A 19931-nucleotide genomic window follows, 5' to 3' on the forward strand; every position below is an offset into this window, starting at 1 on the left:
CCCCCACCCTGTACCAACCAAATATCTGTCGCCCCTTTCCCACCCCCCAATCACAATTAAATCCAATATTTGCCCTATTCCACCATGCCCCCGCCTCGAAAATACTTACCTTCAACACTGGACCTTTCCCTCCCCCGCCAAGCTGAACAAAATGCAGAGGTCACCCCTTTCCACCATCCCCTATACCAGTACTGTAAATCTGCCACCACCCACCCCCGCTCCCCACCCACAACACTAAAAATCAAAAGATTCCCCTCCCCCACCACTGTGCCACCTGCTTTCCCTGGACAACTAGGCATGGGCACCTATACCCTAAGAGCAAATGGAATTAAAAACATGATTTAAATCATTTAAGGCACAAATCTAACTTAAATGTATTACTGTAACTCAGCAGTAGCCAAGCTCTCTAGGCTGCAGCATAGCAGAGTTATGTTCATTTATTCGAAATTAAATTTACAGTAACTCTGTTTCTCTCGCCACAGACACTGCCTAACCTGCTGAATGTTTCCAGCACTTTCTATTTTCATCTCAGATTTCCAGCAGCCACAGTATTATCCTTTTAAGATTAAATTTACAGTTCATATTCAATGCGTCACTAACATGTTAACAGATCCAAATGAACAGGCTGTTACTTTCTTGGCTGAGAACAAGCATATAACCATCTTTCTGGTAGACTGGCTTTGTGGCAATGGCTGTTAGACATCCTCTGCGATGCTCTTACTCTGTGGTCATCATCACCTTTCTTATCACTGCCTTCTCATCATGGCTTAATGAACTTTTGACATGCATGCTTCTGTGACTTTTTTTTTGAAATTAACAGTTTACTCTCACATCATGCTCAAAGACTTGAGCTACTAAATACATTTGTGATCCACATGACAAGTTTATTTTTGTCAGATTAAACTAAATATTTCTTCATTTTAAAATGTTCAATCATTACAATTTCTTTCTGGCTTCTGCAGAACCGTTTCAAAGGTGCTTTACAATTTCTGTTTAACTTTTTGAGAAGTTCCTTAACACTTCCTTTGAACTTCCTTCAATAATCTCTCTGTTCTGTTTGACAGTTCTGTCCTTCTCTTTCTTTCTGCCTTTGGGATGCAGAGAAGCACAACTTTATACTGAATTTCTACTGAGACAAGCCCACTTATTTATTTAGTTTATTTATTTATTTAGAGATACAGCACTGAAACAGGCCCTTTGGCCCACCGAGTCTGTGCCGATCAAGAACCACCCATTTATACTAACCCTACATTAATCCCATATTCCCTACCACCTACCTAGACTAGGGGCAATTTACAATGGCCAATTTACCTATCACCTGCAAGTCTTTGGTAGTGGGAGGAAACCGGAGCACCCGGAGAAAACCCACGCGGTCACAGGGAGAACTTGCAAACTCCGCACAGGCATTACCCAGAATTGAACCCGGGTCACTGGAGCTGTGAGGCTGCATTGTGAGGTAACCATTGTGCCACTGTGCCGCCCCTTACAGGTGCAACATGTGGATAAAATCAAAAGGATTAACAGTCACCTGAAACAGTCAACCGTCAGCTGCCAGTAGTGGAGCGATTAAAGTTGCGGATGCTCAGGAGGCCAGAATTGGAGAAGTGCAGATATCTCTGAGGGTTGTAGGGCTGGAGAAGATTAGAGATAGGAAGGGGTGAGGCAAGGAGGGATCTGAAGGCAAGGATAGCACTTTTAAAATCAAGGCATTGATTAATCAGGATCCGATGTAGAACAGCGAGCACAGAGGTGGTAGGGGAGCAGGACTTGGAGCAAGTTAGGACACGGGCAGCAGAGTTTTGGATGACCTCAAACTTACGAAGGGTAGGACATGGGAGGTCGGTTAGGTGTGTGTTGGAATAGTCAAGTCTAGAGGTAACTAAAGGCAAGGATATAGGTTTCAGCAGCAGATGAGCTGAAGTAGGGGTAGAGTCAGACAATGTTACAGAGGTGGAAATAGATGACGTGGATGTGTGATCGTAAGCTCATCTCAGGGTCAAATATGACATTAAGGCTGTGAACAGGACTGTATCTGACCAGTCCAAGTGTCATATGCAATCACTACATCCTCCAGAAAACCATTTCTGACATTAAAAGCCTCCCTATTAATTTCACGGATGCTTTTGCAAACAAAATGATTTATTTCTTGAGTTTGCCATACTGTGGCACCAGGCTTAATTAAAACATTCGGTGCCTGTCTATATTAACTTGTCTGTTTGTCTGGCCCTTTGTCTTGCTTCTCAGTGAGACTTTTTGCTTTCCCAGTATTCCAGTATTAACCCTTTGAGTTTTCAGTAGTGTGGTTCAGAGGGTCTCCTTCCGACACCATTCTGATCTGATATTCACATGCAATTGTAGCGATAAGGCATTGGAACATGAGCTGATATTTTCCCCCTTTAAAACCAAAATGTTTCCTGGACTCTACAGCTGCATGGATATCATACACTTCCTTTTCTGTCAATTCAGTTTTTTAAAGTCTTAGGATGTGGTCCAGCTTTGAAATATAATAGAAACTAGGCTTCAGAAAAAAATCATATGCAAAGTGAAGTGGAACAGAAATAGCATGCGGTTCAATGAAGAAAGCAAATGGTCTGTCGGCTTCACCGGGGCAGGTTTTCAATAATGCAATAATAAAAGCAAAATACTGCGAATGCTGGAAATCTGAAATAAAAACAAGAAATACTGGAACCACTCAGCAGGTCTGGCAGCATCTGTGGAAAGAGAAGCAGAGTTAACGTTTTGGGTCAGTGACCCTTCTTCTAGCTATGCCTGTCTTTTAGTGGGATATGTTGAGCATTCTTTGTTCCAGTCCTACTCAGGCCCCCTCCCCCAACTCTTTTTCCGGTACATTGATGACTGTATCGGTGCCGTTTCCTGCTCCCGCCCCGAACTGGAAAACTTTATCAACTTTGCTTCCAATTTCCACCCTTCTCTCACCTTTACATGGTCCATCTCTGACACTTCCCTTCCCTTCCTCGACTTCTCTGTCTCCATCTCTGGGGATAGGTTGTCTACTAATATCCACTATAAGCTCACCGACTCCCACAGCTACCTCGACTACACTTCTTCACACCCTACCTCCTGTAATGACTCCATTCCATTCTCCCAGTTTCTCCGTCTCCGACACATCTGCTCTGATGATGCTACTTTCCATGATGGTGCTTCTGATATGACCTCCTTTTTCCTCCACCGAGGATTCCCCCCCCATTGTTGTTGACAGGGCCCTCAACCATGTCCAGCTTATTTCCTGCACCTCTACCCTCACCCCTTCCCCTCCCTCCCAGAACTGTGACAGGGTTCCCCTTGTCCTCACTTTCCACCCCATCAGCCTCCATATCCAAAGGATTATCCTCCGCATTTTCCGCCACCTCCAGCGTGATGCCACTACCAAATGCATCATCCCCTCCCTTCCCCTGTCAGCATTCCGAAGGGATCGTTCCCTCCGCAACACCCTGGTCCACTCCTCCATTACCCTCACCACCTCGTCCCCGTCCCATGGCACCTTCCCCTGCAATCGCAGGAGGTGTAATACCTGCCCATTTACCTCCTCTCTCCTCACTATCCCAGGCCCCAAACACTCCTTTCAGGTGAAGCAGCGATTTACTTGTACTTCTTTCAATGTAGTATACTGTATTCGCTGCTCGCAATGTGGTCTCCTCTACATTGGGGAGACCAAATGCAGACTGGATGACCGCTTTGCGGAACACCTCTGCTCAGTCCGCAAGCAGGTCCCTGAGCTTCCGGTTGCTTGCCATTTCAACACTCCTCCCTGCTCTCATGCTCACATCTCTGTCTTGGGATTGCTGCAATGTTCCAGTGAACATCAACGCAAGCTCGAGGAACAGCATCTCATTTACCGATTAGGCACACTACAGCCTGCCAGACTGAACATTGAGTTCAATCATTTCAGAGCATGACGGGCCCCCCATTTTACTTTTAATTTTAGTTTTTTTTTTCTTTTTTACATTTTTTACTACTTTTTTTCATGTTTATTTCATTTCATCTTAGTTTGTTCAGTTTGCTTACCCACTGTTTTTTCTTTCATGTTTGTACTTGCTGCTGTTCAACCCGCAGTCCGTTCACACCCTATTTCTACTAATGATTTGTCTTTCAACACACCATTAACATATTGTTTGCCTTTGCTCCGTGACCTTTTGGTCAGCTATGTGGCCTTGTCCAATCTACACCTTCTCCTTTGTTATCTCTTGCCCCACCCATGCCTCACTTGCTCATAACCTTTGACATTTCTAATATTTGCTAGTTCCGAAGAAGGGTCACTGACCCGAAACGTTAACTCTGCTTCTCTTTCCACAGATGCTGCCAGACCTGCTGAGTGGCTCCAGCATTTCTTGTTTTTATTTCAATAATGCAAATCTGCTCTGTATTTACTTCTCATGCTACCCATGTGACTTGTAACAGCACCTACCTAATCTGTAGTAACAATACATTACTACGACTGTAGCAGTTAAAAGTTGTGATGTTTTTCATAACTTAATCCATAATTTGGCAATGCTAGTTCAGTTAATAATGATTAAGTCTGCACTTAAACTTCTGTACACATAAGAGAGAGACCCAGTGACATTATCATTACTCAATCACCATAAAACAATGTTGTTTTCCTCACTTTTTTGTACTTGCTCCGATCCTGAACATGGGAACATTAGGAACAGGAGTAGCCCCTCTAGCTTGCTGTGCCACTGAATTAGATAATGGTTGATCTATACCTTAACTTCATTTTCATGCCTTTGCGCCATGTCACTTGATAGCCTTATCTAACAAAAATTTATCCGTCTCAGTCTTGAAAGCTTCAATTGTCCCAAGGAGATAGCTCGTTTTTTTTTTTGTTTAAAAATATACTTTTTTAACAAAATTTGTAAAGTTACATTACAGTACAATTCAAATGTCACAGTTCACATAGTGCAATACAAATCAATTAGGTTAACTTCAGTACATCACACACAAGGTGCCTCACTCTACTTATACTGCAGATTGCATCTAAATTTACATTACATTGGACATGTCCTGACAGGTACAGCCTAATGGGTTGTACACTGGCGCCAACCCCTCAGCATGCTATGAAAGGTGGGCCCTAAACTGACTTTTCCCCATTCAGCTTTGGTGGTGACTGCCCCAAGCTTCAGTGCATCCCCTCATCATATAGTCCTGGACTTTGGAATGTGCTAGCCTACAATACGAGGTCAGGGACAGTTCCTTGCACTAGAAGACCAACAAGTTTCAGGCAGACCAAAGAACATCTTTTACCAAGCTGATGGCCTTTCAGCAACACTTGATGTTTGTCTTGTGTGCATCCCTAGGAATAGTCTATATAGCACAGAGTCCTGTGTAACGAAGCTGCTTAGGATGAACCTTAACTAAAACCACTGCATCTCTTTCCAGCCATTCTTTCCAAACACACGGTCCAGAAGGAGATGGGTGATGATCTCTTCCTCACTGCAGCCACAAGGACAGAGTGCTGGGGTACTAAGACACTGGGTGTGCATAAAGGGCCTGACAGGCAAGGCCCTTCTCACCAACCAAGCTGTATCTTGGTGCTTGTTTGAACGTTCTGATGATAAGGCGATCTATTAAATGACTTTGACAGTCTGCTTGGGGAACTATCGACAGGATCCCACTCAGTCTCAAGGACATTATGTACAGACCACTTGTGGTCAAACTTTTCTCCAATGGGCAAATGGTGCGGCATGGTCCAACTGTTTGGGGCGTTCCACAGCAGCAGGAGCAGACCCATCATTTGCAACACTGGGGACAAATAAGACTTCAGCACATAGTGACTCTTGGGAGAAAAATTCAGGCAGCACTATGCAGACTGTGTCGATTCCTCATTCTTAAATGATATGATGAACGTCACATTAGCTGCGAAGGTAGAGGTCAGCGGCGCTGCCTGCTCCAACGGAATCGACACAACTCTGCGTAACATGAACAAACTTTTCTTCCTTGGAATTTGCGTACCAAATGTCTGCGCACAGCTTGATGCAGCCACACATAAAGATAGCGATCATGATGAAAGTAATTGTTGGGTATGCTTTTCCACCCTTTATCCAGAAACATCATGTCCCTGTGATCGCTAGATGAAGTGGAAGATTGCTCAGGTGACTATAACAGCACAGGCGCCAGGTATGTGCTGGCCCTGCGCCACATACAGCAAGATGTACCTGATGACCAGGTTTGTACCCACAATGGGGAGATAGCATCACTTCCACATTCCCAGTTTCTCTTTCACCTTAGCTATACACTCCTCCCAGTTCTTGGTGCATGTCCCAGCCCCTCTGAACCATATTCCCAGCACCTTCAGGTAATCTGACCCAGCAGTGGAGGGAACAAAGGGTCGGTCAGCCCTGTTCCTGAAGACCATAACCTTGCTTTTGCCGTGATTTGCTCTGGATCCTGAAGCCAGTTCAAACTGGTCACAGATGCTCATCAGCTTGCGGACCTTTGGTGGATCCAAACAGAAGATAGCAACGTCGTCCATGTACAGGGAGGCCTTGACCTGATCGCCTCTGTTGCCTGTATCTTCTGTCTGTATCCTTCTTGACGGACTCGGCAAACAGCTTGATCTGGATGGACCGACAACTCCAGAGCAGACTTGATAAAATTGGCGATGAAATTGGACAGAATGTTGTAAAGCAGTAAAATGGGCCACCAATTTCTAATCTGTTCTCTCTCCGCCTTTTGCTTGTAGATGAGGGTGATGACGCTGGCCAGAAGCATATCCCAGTACACTTACAGCAGGTTTGGGCTGATCCAGTGCTACAGAATCGAATACAATTGGACAGGTAACTCATTGCTTCCGGGAGTTTTACTCATCCTGAAGGACCAAACAGCCTTTTTCAGCTCATCCAGAGTCAACAGGTGATCCAGACTCTCCCGCTGTAATGTAAAACCTCCAAGATGGAGGATATAAAGGACTGAGTAGGCCATGCTGTCTTTGAGCTGTATTGCTGATGTCAATGCTATTTCCAGTTCCATTGATGTGTGGGGCGAAGAACGTCAGCACATGAACGAGAGGAACATGGGGGTTGCACATAAGTACCATCACGGTATGGTTCCTTTGCATCAGGAAATTAAAGAGCCGTTCAACAGTCAGGATCAACAGTGGCGCTTAACTTTGCTTTTGTTTGAAAGCCTGCTGAAACTTCAGGCATCCACTGTTAGAACTCAAATAGCCAGGCAGTGAAGGATAGACCACTGGAGCTTTATTAAACATCTACAAGCTTTTATTTACAGAGGAACACATTACATATTGTGCACCTCCAACTCAACAACCACAGTTTCAGCCTGCTCCTAGAAATGAGCCCCCAATTAATGCCCATCACCAGAATATAATTAAAGACCCAATGATTATCCAATTAACATCCATTAACATTTGTATATCAAAATATCCACTGTGGGGGAAATCTTGCAGACAGGGGAAATCTTTAACATCAAATCCACAGCAGTCAAATGGAACTGTTATGACCAGGTGAGAAAGGGGTCTAGGGGTTCCCTCTCAGTCTTGCCTGGTTTAACCATAACAGGGTGTACTTTTAAAAAACACCGTGTTTTAGCTCCCCCCTCACCTGAGCTGCTGAGTATTCCTGGCACTTTCTATTCCCATTAAAACAATGCAGTCAGAATGCACACCGAACAATGAGCGACCTGTGAGTTCTACAGTCTCACCGCATGCTACAGAATGTCACTGTCTGTTCACAGGAGCACAATCTCAACCAAAGAATAGTCTCCAAAATATGGGAAAGGAAGGCAAAAAAGTTACTGGTTCACAAAGTAAGTAATGGCCCCAGCTAGGCAAATGTCCCCTGATGTGAGGAACCAGAAAGTATATGTGATAAAGAAGCCAAATCTAATATAACTGCAAGGCAATAACAGATGTCAGCAGCAAAACGCATATTTATCTGACAGCAATGTAATAGAATATCATATAATTAGGATGTATTCTTCCCAGGTGAAGCAAGCTAAGCTCAAGGGTTGGTGTTAGGACTCTTGCTGTTCCTAATATATATTAATGACCTGGACCTTGGTGTACAGGGCACAATTCCGAAATTTGCAGATGATACAAAACTTGCAACCATTGTGAACTGTGAGGAGGATAGTGTAAAACTTCAAAAGATTGGCGGAATGGGCGGACAAGTGGCAGATGAAATTTAATGCAGAGAAGTGTGAAGTGATTCATTTTGATAGGAAGAATGCAGAGAGACAATATAAACTAAAGAGTACAATTCTAACGGGGGTGCAGGAGCAGAGGGACCTGGGTATATATGTACATAAATCATTGAAGGTGGCAGGATAGGTTGAGAGAGCAGCTAATAAAGCATACAGTGTCCAAGGCCTCATTAATAGGGGCATTGAGTACAAAAGCAAGTAAGTTATGTTAAACTTGTATAGAGCACTGTTTCCACCTCAGCTGTATCCAGTTCTGGGCACCACACTTTAGCAAAGGTGTGAAGGCATTGGAGAGAATTGTTATGACTGGGTGAGAAGGGGTCTAGGGGTTCCCTCTTAGCCTTCGCCTGGTTTAACCGTACCAGGGTTTAATTTTTAAACACCATGTTTTAGCTCCCCCTTAGTGAATCCTTATTCACTACTCCAATTGTAAGGCAAAGAAATCAAACAGATTTCCTTAGATTTAAACAAGAAAGATAGAAGTTTATTAATCTTAAACTCTAATCCGGTTAACGACTACGAATATGCGACACGACCAGGCTAGCATGCATACGCCATAAACACACACGCAGATAGAGACAGAAAAAGTAGAAGGAATAAAGGAGAAAAGTTTGAGGCAATATCTGGTAGTTACAGTCCTTTAAGTTTAATGTGGAGTCTTTGGTTGCCGGTAAGTCTTGCAATTCGTTGCTGCCCAGTTCACGCTTCAACTTGTTCCGATGTAGGAGTATTTTCTCTGTTGAGGTTTACGTGTCTTCCGTGGGTCCAGTGGCTTGGGAGAAAGCGCGAGAGAGAGAGACAGAGAGAGAGAGAGAGACAGAGAGACAGAGAGACAGCTTCCTTTTTCCAGCTTCAGTTTCTAACTGCCTTCTGACCCTTTCCCTGTGGCACAATTGAAAAAACCCCAAACAATAAAAACAAGAAATACTGGAAACACTCAGCATGTCTTGCAGCATCTGTGGAGAGAGAAGCAGAGTTAACGTTTCAGGTTAGTGACCCTTCATCAGAGTTTCCAGCATTTCATGTTTTGATTTCAGATTTCCAGCATCTGCAGTATTTTGCTTTTATTCGAAAACCCCAGGTTGCCCAGCAGGTTAGTCATGTGACTAGTTCCTTATTTGGAACAGTCTCTCTTGCAAGGTTTATGGATTGTATTACCTTAGCAGTCTCTGGAATGTGCTTCCTTACACCTTCAATGTCTGGTGATCAAAATCCATTTGGGTTAATTGGAGCAGGGAATAGTCCTTTGTCTCCACAAGCAGTGTCGCTTAGCATGCAAATGTCTTTCCAGCCCAAATGTCTGGTTATCCTCAAACAAGTCATTTCTTTTCTCCAACAACAGTTTAAAATCAATGTTCATATGACAAAATTCTTGGCAGGTGGGGGGTCTGCATGACAGAGTGCAGAAAAGATTCACATGAATGGTTGCCGGGATGGTTCAATTACATGGAGAGATTGGAGAAGTTGGAACTATTTTCCTTGGAGAAGAGAAGGCTGAGAGGAGATTTGATAGAGGTGTTCAAAATCATGAGGGGTGCAAAATCATGAGGGGTCTGGACAGAGTAGATCGGGAAAAACTGTTCCCATTGGTGGAAGGATCGAGAACAAGAGGGCAAAGACTTAAGATAATTGGCAAAAGAAGCAATGAGACATAAGGAAAAACCTTTTCACACAGCGAGTGGTTAGGATCTGGAATGCACTGACTTAGAGTTTGGTGGAGGTAGGTTCAATCGAGGCATTCAAGAGGGAATTGGATAGTTATCTTAAAAAGGAAGAAGGTGCAGAGATATGGGGAGAAGGTGGGGGAGTGGCACTAGGGAAATTGTTCTTTCAGAGAGCTAGCACAGACACGACGGGCCAAATGACCTCCTTTTGTGCTGTAACAATTATGTTATTCTGAACCCATCAGACTTAGTACCAGGTCCAAAAATCACTGAGCTTAAGCCAACAATCCAACTGAAAAACAGCTCAGCACTAATAAAATGAATATACTACATTCATACAGCAAGCACGATTGTTTCCTGAACTGGTCAGAATTGATGGAAATGTGGATTTACTTTGGAAGATCTGTTTTAGAAACCCTTGAAGCATGTTTGGTGCCATTTTTCAAATATGGTCACAGCAGAATTGTATTCATCAATTGAAAAGTTACAGAATCTGGAAAAACTGCATAATTTTTTTTAAAACTATAATTTTATTACACTTTCAGATGAATTTAATTGCATTTGGGGAAAGAAACAGAACAATTAAACTTTGAATTTAATTCAAAGTAGTCTCTTTTTTAAAATCAGCACATTCCCTTTCATCCACAAAAATACAGGATGTCCATAGGGAGGCTCTGCTTATCAGTCATCCCTCAGAAAGCTGTATTAAACAATTAATTTCAAATACAAAGCTAACAGCATTGATCAAAATTGGTGTGAACAACTACCTCTGAAATAGATAATAATGGATGTTTGGCATGGAGTTACAAGACACGATTTAATCTTGGAGTTCTGTAACCCACGAGTGAGTTGCAGACAATTTGAGAGATACTACTGCAGTTTTGAAGCTTCTGAGATCATTTGAATTAGCATCTGTTATTTGTTTCTTGCAGCAATATGTAAAAAAAATGTAGCCATGATACGCAATTGACTCAACTGGGAAATTTGCTGCCCCATGTGAAACTAAGTTATACAGAATGGGTGAGCTGCAGTCTGCCTCTGAGTTATGAAGACCAGAAAGGGCAGTGATATGACACTGAGTTCTACAGACCAGGAATGTGTCAGTTTCTAACTGATTCATATGGAACTGGCAGGGTACGGTTAGCATAGCCGTTATGCGACTCGACAAGTAATCCAGAGGCCTGGAAAAGCCCACAGACAGTGCAAATAACATCACAGCAGCTGGGAAATTTGCATTCCATTAATTAAATAAATCTGGAATAAAAAGCTAATCTCAGTATATAAAAACCCACTAATGTCCTTTTGGGAAGGAAATTTGCCGCCCTTACCTGGTCTGACCTACATATGGCTCCAGATCCACAGCAATGTGGTTGACACTTAACTGTCTTCTGAAATGACTTAGCAAGCCACTCAGTTGTACAGGGATGGGAAATGAATGCTGGCCTTGTCAGTGACACCCACAACTCATGAATGAGTAAACAAAAAGAAGGTACCAGACTGTTCCTGGCCAAACCTCTCGAAGTAGTTCACCCAAAATTTGAATCTATGGCTCGCTGGACCCTAGCTATGTCCTAGGATGATGGCCTTAGGTCAGTGCTATTTACTTGCCTTTGTATTTCCCATCTATTGTGAGTAGTATAGGAAAACACTAAGGAGGCAATCACCACTCTATCTAGCCAGTAGCAATCTTATTCACTGAGTACTTTTCACCATCAACAATTGTACGAAGTGGAAGAGAAAAATAATTCAATTTCTACTCTCTCATTTTTGATGAGAACATTCGCAACAAACCAAAATAAATCAATACTAATAAAAAGTTACTTCCCTTAGCCTAACCTATAGAACAATTCATTCATCTTTATTATGAAGTAATTGCATTTTGTCAGCCTGCCCCAAGCATAATCAGTTTGAACATATTAAAATAAGTGGCATTTCTATATTCTAGAATAGATTGTCCTCAATTTCAACCCTCAGCTCCATAGCTAAACATCCTTGACAGAAAAGACAAAATTAGTTTTAAGTTTCACATTATGATGATGTTAGGAAGTCTCTGTTACATCTGATGATCTTTCTCAGTCCAGTTTTACAGTGGTGAATCAATGCCCATTTTGTATGTGTCCATTATTCACAGATATAAAATTACACATTGCAGCTCGAGCATAACAACAGACAGAGCCATTAGTCTTTTTTGTAAAAATCTATATCAAAAAGTGACTCACAGTCCATCTCTAAGCTCTTGTGTGTCATTAGATGTCCCCAGAGCTTGCAAACTCTTCTCTAAGGAAGTCACTGCAAAGGAAAGGTGAGGATTAATGAGAATGAGAGGTTGAAACATCGGCCTATTGAAAGGTCAGGTTCTTCTATGAAAACACCGCCTTTCTGCTTTTGCATGATCCGGGAAAGATATATTGATGCAATAAATTTAAAGCAAGAGATTTTGCAATTCCAATCTAATAACCAACAGTAATATTGCTAACTGCAGAAGATGGACGGCAGAAGGCAAAGGTTGAAAAGTGGAAATGGATGAAGATTACAGTTCTGCTCAATTTAAAATTGGTGATGAGGGAGTATTTATATGGAATTGACCCTGAGGATATAAAGTGGATAGGATTTCAGGCAGAATTTTAACTCATCAAACTGGGTGGATCGAGGTCATGTCAAAGGTTAAAATGTAAGCTATCTGGAACAGGAACGTAGCCCACCTCAAACCCGCTCAATTCTGCTATTAACAGAGATAGGACGGGCTGGATTTTATGGGCCCCCACTTGAGGTGGGGAGGGCCCACAGAATCACGATGGGTGGCAAGGGGGCAGGAGGCAGGTGGGCAGAGGGCCCATTGCCACCCCATTGTCAAGCGATTTTTCCCAAGGGGGGAATAAGCTGATGATGGCCTTTCCACCCAGAGGCCAACTGAGGCCCTTAAGTGGCCTACTGATGAACACTTAAGGACCTCTGCCCCCCACCTCCAGTGCTGGGATTTAACCAGCAACAGGCGGGGTCCTCCGTCCCGTGAGGAGGGCACCTTGTAAAATGAGGTGTCCTCCTTGCGGGCTTGGGGAGGGAATGGTCCAATGCTTCCTCCTCCGAGGGCAATCTGTGGCCGACTGGCAAACAATGCACCTCCCAGGAACACCCCCCACCCCCGCACCTCCAGTCTTCACAACCACTCCCCCTCTCCAGGGCCTTCTGGCCTGGTCCTGGCAACCCCACCTCACTTACCCGAGCTCTGGGGTTCCAGCACTGGGCCTGGGTCCATGGCCTCTGCTGTACTGGCAGTGGCCACCACTCCTGGTTGCATCGCCGATAGTTCTGAGCTGCCGGCCTGTGATTGGCCGACAGCTCTTGGAGGTGGGGCCAACGTCTTTAAGGGAACAGAGATCTCGGCGCCGTAAACTCTGCCTCTGTAACATCGGAGGATTGCGCCAGGAAGGTGCAGGAAGGCCAAGGTGGGGATCCCCCTGCCTTTTGGCCCGGCGCCGGGAGCCCCATCTCCTTCACAAAATCCAGCCTGACGAGGGCCCAGCCATCAACCCACTGGCAGGAGGCGGGTTGGTCATTTCATTATAATGATGAGTTTGTGTGCTTTCGTTTAAACAGTCATTCAATTTTTAACCACAGGTGGTCAGGATTCCCAGTTCTCGGGAAACTCGGCAGATTAAATGATGTAAATCGACGAGGTAAGTGCCTTGAAAGTAAGAGCTTATGGGCCAGAAAGTGTTTCCTCCATGCCCAACAAGTTCCCCAGCAAAACCACCACTCACTCCTCGCGATCTGTCTGCTCAAACTGACCCCTGCAACCAGCATCAGACCCCCTCACCCTACGATATTGCTCCACTGAACCATCCATTGAACCTCCTACTGGACCACCTTGTATACCCAACATCCCACAAATGCAATCCCCCTGATCATCATGGGACTCCTTCCCCTTGCGATCGGCACGCCTACAGACCACCATAGGACCCCTCTTTTCCTGCAATCTGAACACCCCACAGGACGACCATGAGTCACCATTCCCTGTGATCAGGAGCCAAGACCACCTGAGATCCTGCCCCACCCCCCAGACCAGACCACCATGGGAACCTCTCCTCCTGCGCTTGAGACTCCCCAGGATCACCACAGGACCCCTTTCTCTTGCGACCAAGACCCCTGGACAATCTTGGGACCCTAGCCCACCCACAGATCCAAACCCTCCAGGACCACCATGAGATCTTACCCCATGCTTAGATCAGGATCCCTGGAACACCATCGGAAGCTATGATCCATGATCTTGACCCACCTGAACCACCATATGACACCCAACCCCCTCCCCACGTGCAACCCCACCTCAATTCAGAAAGGCCCACCCCACCCCTCACCACCACAATCCAGACCCAACATCACACCCTGTGATCTCTCGCACTTCCCCAATACAACTCTCGGTTACCATAGGCTTTGGCCCTGTGAAGCAGGGTTTCTGCCCGAAAGCCTTCCAGCCTCTCAATCAGGCTGCCTGTGGGCAGAAACCCAACTTAAAGAGTCTGGCAGATCAACAACAAACATCAAACACCAAAGATCCGCAGATCAACAGCAAACCCTTCTTTTAGTTTCCCGACCTCACAACAGCAGCTCTGCATAGGACTCGCCTCCAGACAAAAATTCAGGCCATAGACTCCATTATAGAGTCAACTGTACATGGTCTATGCAAGAAGGCGGCTTGAGGACATGAACAGCCATTTTTATTGTTGACGTTTCTGCATTCTTATAAAAATGCTGGAAAATGTTGCATTACAATGAACCATCTTAGAATCATAGAAAAAAATCATAGAAAGTTTAAGGCACAGAAAGAGGCCACTTGGGCCGTCGTGTCTGTGCTGGCCAAAAAACGATCCACCTATTCTAATCCCATCTTTCAGCATTTGGTCCGTAGCCCTGCAGATTACGGCACTTGAGGTGCATATCCAGACTCCTTTTGAATGAGTTGAGGGTTTCTGCCTCAACCACCCTTTCAAGCAGAGAGTTCCAGACCATCACCACCTCTGGGTGAAAAAATATGTCCTCAACTCCCCTCTAATTTTTCTACCAATCACTTTAAATCTATACCCCCTAGTCACTGGCCTCTCTGTTAAGGTGAATAGGCCCTTCAACTTCGGTCTCTTCAGGCCCCTCAAAATGTTGTACATTTCAATCAGATCTCCCTTCAGCCCCCTCTGTTCCATGGAGAACAACCCCAGCCTATCCAATCTTTCCTCATAGCTGCATTTTTCCAGTCCTGGCAACATCCTCATAAATCTCCTCTGCACCTTCTCTGGTGCAATTACATCCTTTCTGTAATGATGTGACCAGAACTGCACACAGTACTCAAGCTGTGGCCTAACTAATGATTTATACAGTTCCAGCATAACCTCCCTGCTCTGATATTCGATACCTTGGTTAATAAAGGAAAGGATCCCTGCTACCATGAGGGATCTGTGGACTCCAAGGTCCCTCATTTCCTCTACATCCTCCCATTAATCATGTATTCCTTTGCCTTGTTTGATCTTCCCAAATGCATCACCTCATACCTCTCCAGGTTGAATTCCATTTGCCACTTTTCTGCACACCTGACTAGTCCATTGATATCTTACCGCAGTCTACATCTTGTTTTATTAGCCAGCCTAGAAGGGATTTTTAAAATAGCAGCCATGTCCCAATCCACAACCCCATCATCGACATCCTCAGAATTTTATTGCCTAATTTTTATTATTGCAGTGTTAAGAAATGCTGCATATTTAGGTCTGTTATCACCTTATTGGTTGTTTAGGGGTTTAGTAAGGTTAAGTGATAATCTAATTGAGGTTTAATATGATCAAAGGATTTCATAGGGTAGATCAAGACCTTACCTGCGAGAAGAACACGGAGCAGGGAGCTGATAAATACAGCCCGAGGATCATGGCCTACAGCACTTACCTTCCAGGACAGCAGTGGAGAGGAGTGGACCTGCAGGAAGAACACGGAGTGGGGAGCCAATAAATACAGCCCGAGGATTGCAGCCTACGGAACTTACCTTCCAGGAGAGCAGCAGTCGTGCGAGAAGAACATGGAGTGGGCGGTCAATAAATACAGCCCGAGGATCGCAGCCTACAGTACTTACCTTCCGAGAGAGCAGCAGAGAGGAGCGGACCTGCAGGAAGAACATGGAGTGAGGAGCTGATAAATGCAGCCCGAGGATTGCTGCCTATAGCACTTACCTTCCGGGAGAGGAGTCCTGGCATGCCGGAGTTTGAAGACAAAATGAACAATGACATCACAGGAAAGCTGCAAGGTGATTGGTTGGTTAGTAATTGCTGTTAGGGAATATCAATAAATAGCTCAGTTAGTACGTTACTGTTAGGATGCATGTGTAAATAGTTGGGTTATAGTGTCTCAACAACTGGCAGACTAAAAATGAATTAAAAAATAAGTATTAATAATAGGGAACAGGTGAGTCGCTGGTGAGTATTATTATTTTTTGAAGAAGGTTTATTTTAACTAGTGAACTGTATTGTTTTTTTGGTAGGGTTTATCAGTGCAAGTAAGGTTTTAGTAATAATTCTAATGTGTTGTAGTATTGGTATTAGTATTAGCAGCAGCAAAGAGTCAACTAATAAATAAAGGAATGTCCGGGGTGCTTCAACCTCAAGAATGCACCTCCTGTGCTATGTGGGAGCTCCAGGAAGCTTCCCGTATCCTGGAGAACCATTTATGCAGGAAGTGTTATCAATTGCGGCAGCTTGTGAGGATGAGAGCTACGTGGATACCATGTTTATAGATGTGGTCACCTCACAGCTTAAGATTATGCAGGGAGACAGGGAATGGGTGACCACCAAGTAGTCTAAAAGAATCAGGCAGGTAGTGCAGGAGACCCCTGAATGCATCTCACTCTCCAACAGCTATTCAGTTCTGAATACTGAGGAAAGTGATGCTTCACCTAAGGGGTGCAGCCAGAGCCAAATCCACAAGTGGCTCAGCTGCACAGGAGGGTACAGGGAAGACTGTAAGAGCCATAGTGATAGGTGATTCAATAGTCAGGGGAACAGACAGCTGTTTCAGTGGTCGCAAACGTGAATCCAGGATGGTGTGTTGCCTCCCTGGTGCCAGGATCAAGGATGTCACTGAGTGGCTGCAGAGCATCCTAGTCCACATCGGAACCAATAACAGAGATAGAAAGAGGGATGTGGTCTTGCAGTCAGAATTTAGGGAGCTAGGTAAGATATTAGCAAGCAGGATCTCAAAAGTAGTCATCTTCAGATTACTCCCAGCGCCACGTGCAAGTGAGTATAAAAATAGAAGGATAAGACAGATGAATGCGTGGCTGGAAAGATGGTGCAGGAGGGGAGCTTTGGGACTGGCTCTGGGGAAGATGGGACCTGTACAGGCTGGATGGGTTGCACCTGAACAGAGTCAGGACAGAGTTCCTTGTGGGACGCTTTGCTAGTGCTGTTGGGGAGGGTTTAAACTAGTTTGGCAGGGGGATGGGGACCTGAGGCTTGACTCAGTTGTGACAATAACAGAAATTAACATAGAAGGCAGAAAATTAATGGATGGGTGTCTGGAAGACAGAGGAAGCAAAGGTTAGAAAATTTTTTAAAAACGTTTGGCAGTGCTCAAGGGTATCTATTTCAATGCAAGCAGTATAGCAAATAAAGCAGATGAGCTGGGGGCACAGACAGACAGGTGGCAGTATTATATCATAGCTATTACAGAAACATGGCTTAAGGAGGGACAGGAATGGCAGCTCACCGTTCCTGGTTACAGGATTTTCAGACGCGAGAGAGAGGGGAATAAGTAAGGAGGGGAAGTGGCAATTTTGGTCAAGGAAACTATTAAGCTGTGAGGAGAGATGATATGTTGGAAGGTTAATCAAATGAGGCCATATGGATTGAGCTAAGGAACAAAAAAGGGGCAATCACACTGCTGGGAGTGTACTATAGACCCTCAAACAGTCAGAGAGAGATATAAGAGCAGATATGTAGGCAAATCTCTGAGAAGTGCAAGAACAATAGGGCAGTAATTGTCGGGGATTTTAACTACCCCGATATTAACTGGGATAGTTTTAGTGTGAAAGCAATTGCGGGAGCAGAATTCTCAAGGTGCATTCAGGAGAACCATTTTGGCTAACGTATGTAGCAAGTCCAACAAGAGAGGGTGCAGCCTTAGACTTAATGTTAGGAAATGAAGATGGGCAGGTGGAAGGAGTGACAATGGGTGAGCTTTTTGGTGGGAGTGATCATAATTCAGTCAGTTTTAACATAATTATGGAAAAGGACAGAGATAGAACAGGAGTTAGAGTTCTCAATCGGGGCAAGGCCAATTTTACAAAACTGAGGAGTAATTTAGCGAAAGTGGGCTGGAAACAGCTACTTGAAGATAAATCGGTGTCAGAGCAGTGGGAGGCATTCAAAGGGGAGATGGAAGGGGTTCAGACTAAACATTTTCCCACAAAGAAAAAGGGCGAGATGGCCAAATCTAGAGCCCCATGGATGTCAGGGAGCTTACAGGTTAAGATAAGGCAGAAAAGGAAAGCTTATGTCCAACACCTAGAACTCAATACTACAGAAAGCCGAGAGGAGTATAGAAAGTGGAAGGGTGAAATCAAAAAGGAAATTAGAAAAGCAAAGAGAGGGCATGAAACAACATTGGCAAGCAAAATCAAGGTGAACCCAAAGATGTTTTATCAATACATTAAGAGTAAGAGGATAACTGAGGAAAGAGTAGGGCTCATAAAAGACCAAAAAGGTAACCTATGTGTAGGAGTGGAAGATGTTGGTATGGTTCTTAATGAATACTTTGCATCTGTCTTCACAAAAGAGGGGGAGAATGCAGATATTGTAGTTAAGGAGGAACAGTGTGAAGTATTGGATGTGATAAACTGAGGGAGAGAGGAAGTATTAATGGAATCAGCATCCTGGAAAGTTGATAAATCACCAGGGTCAGATGAAATGTACCCTAGGCTGTTAAAAGAAGCAAGAGAGGAAATAGCAGAAGGTCTGACCATCATTTTCCAGTCCTCACAGGATACAGGTGTGGTGCCGGAGGATTGGAGAATTGCTGACGTTGTACCTCTTTTTAAAAAGGGAGCGAAGGATAAACCGAATAATTACAGGCCAGTCAGTCTCACCTCGGTAGTGGGCAACTTATTGAAATCTATTCTGAGACACAAGATAAACTGGCACAGGTTAATCAAGGATAGTCAGCATGGATTTGTTAAGGGAAGATCTTGTTTGACCAACGTGATTGAATTTTTTGAAGAAGTAACAAGGAAGATAGATGAGGGTAGTTCAGTTGATGCGGTCTAAATGGATTTTAGAAAGGCTTTTGACAATGTCTCACATGGCAGACTAGTTAAAAAAATAAAATCCCATTTGATCCAAGGAAATGCAGCAAGGTGGAAACAAAATTGGCTCAATGGCAAAAAACAAAGGGTAATTGTTGACGGGTGTTTAAGCGACTGGAGGGCTGTTTCCAGTGGCGTTCCGCAGGGCTCAGTACTGGGACTCTGCTTTTTGTGCTATATATTAATGATTTGGATGTAAATGTACGGGGCATGATCAAGAAGTTTGCAGACGACACAAAGATTGGCCGTGTGGTAGATAGTGGGGACGATAGCTGTAGGCTGCAGGAAGATATCAGATGGGCAGAAAAGTGGCAAATAGAATTCAACCCGGAGAAGTGTGAGGTTTTGCATTTTGGGGGGGGGGGGGGGTGGTCGAACAAGGCAAAAGACTACACAATTAATGGGAAAATATTGAGAAGTGTAGGAGAAGTGAGGGACCTTGGAGTGAATGTCCACAGATCCCTGAGAAGTCAGTGATGAGGGGGCATAGATTTAAAGTGATTGGTAGAAAGGTTAGAGGGGACATGGTGGGGGTCTGGAACTCACTGCCTGAAAGGATAGTTAAGGCAGAAACCTTCAACTCATTCAAAAGGAGTCTGGATATGCAACTCAAGTGTCGTAATCTGCACGGCTACAGACCAAATGCTGGAAGGTGGAATTAGAATATTTATTTATTTATTTAGAGATACAGCCCTATGGCCCTTTGGCCCACCGAGTCTGTGCCGACCATCAACCACCCATTTATACTAATCCTACAC

At 44.3% G+C, this 19931-nt stretch overlaps 1 protein-coding gene across 2 annotated transcripts in view; it reads right to left on the minus strand.

Annotated features, from left to right (window-relative positions):
- The window catches only part of tsnare1 (T-SNARE Domain Containing 1), a 943563-nt gene that overhangs the window by 498522 nt on the left and 425110 nt on the right, over positions 1 to 19931 (minus strand). For both annotated transcript variants that reach the window (XM_068031353.1, XM_068031352.1), the window contains one exon: positions 12062 to 12131. In XM_068031353.1, coding sequence (XP_067887454.1) covers positions 12062 to 12131 — 70 coding nt within the window. The remainder of the gene's footprint in view (positions 1 to 12061; positions 12132 to 19931) is intronic.

This window comes from Heterodontus francisci, chromosome 5 (genome assembly GCF_036365525.1).
Source record: "Heterodontus francisci isolate sHetFra1 chromosome 5, sHetFra1.hap1, whole genome shotgun sequence".
Lineage (NCBI taxonomy): Eukaryota > Metazoa > Chordata > Chondrichthyes > Heterodontiformes > Heterodontidae > Heterodontus > Heterodontus francisci.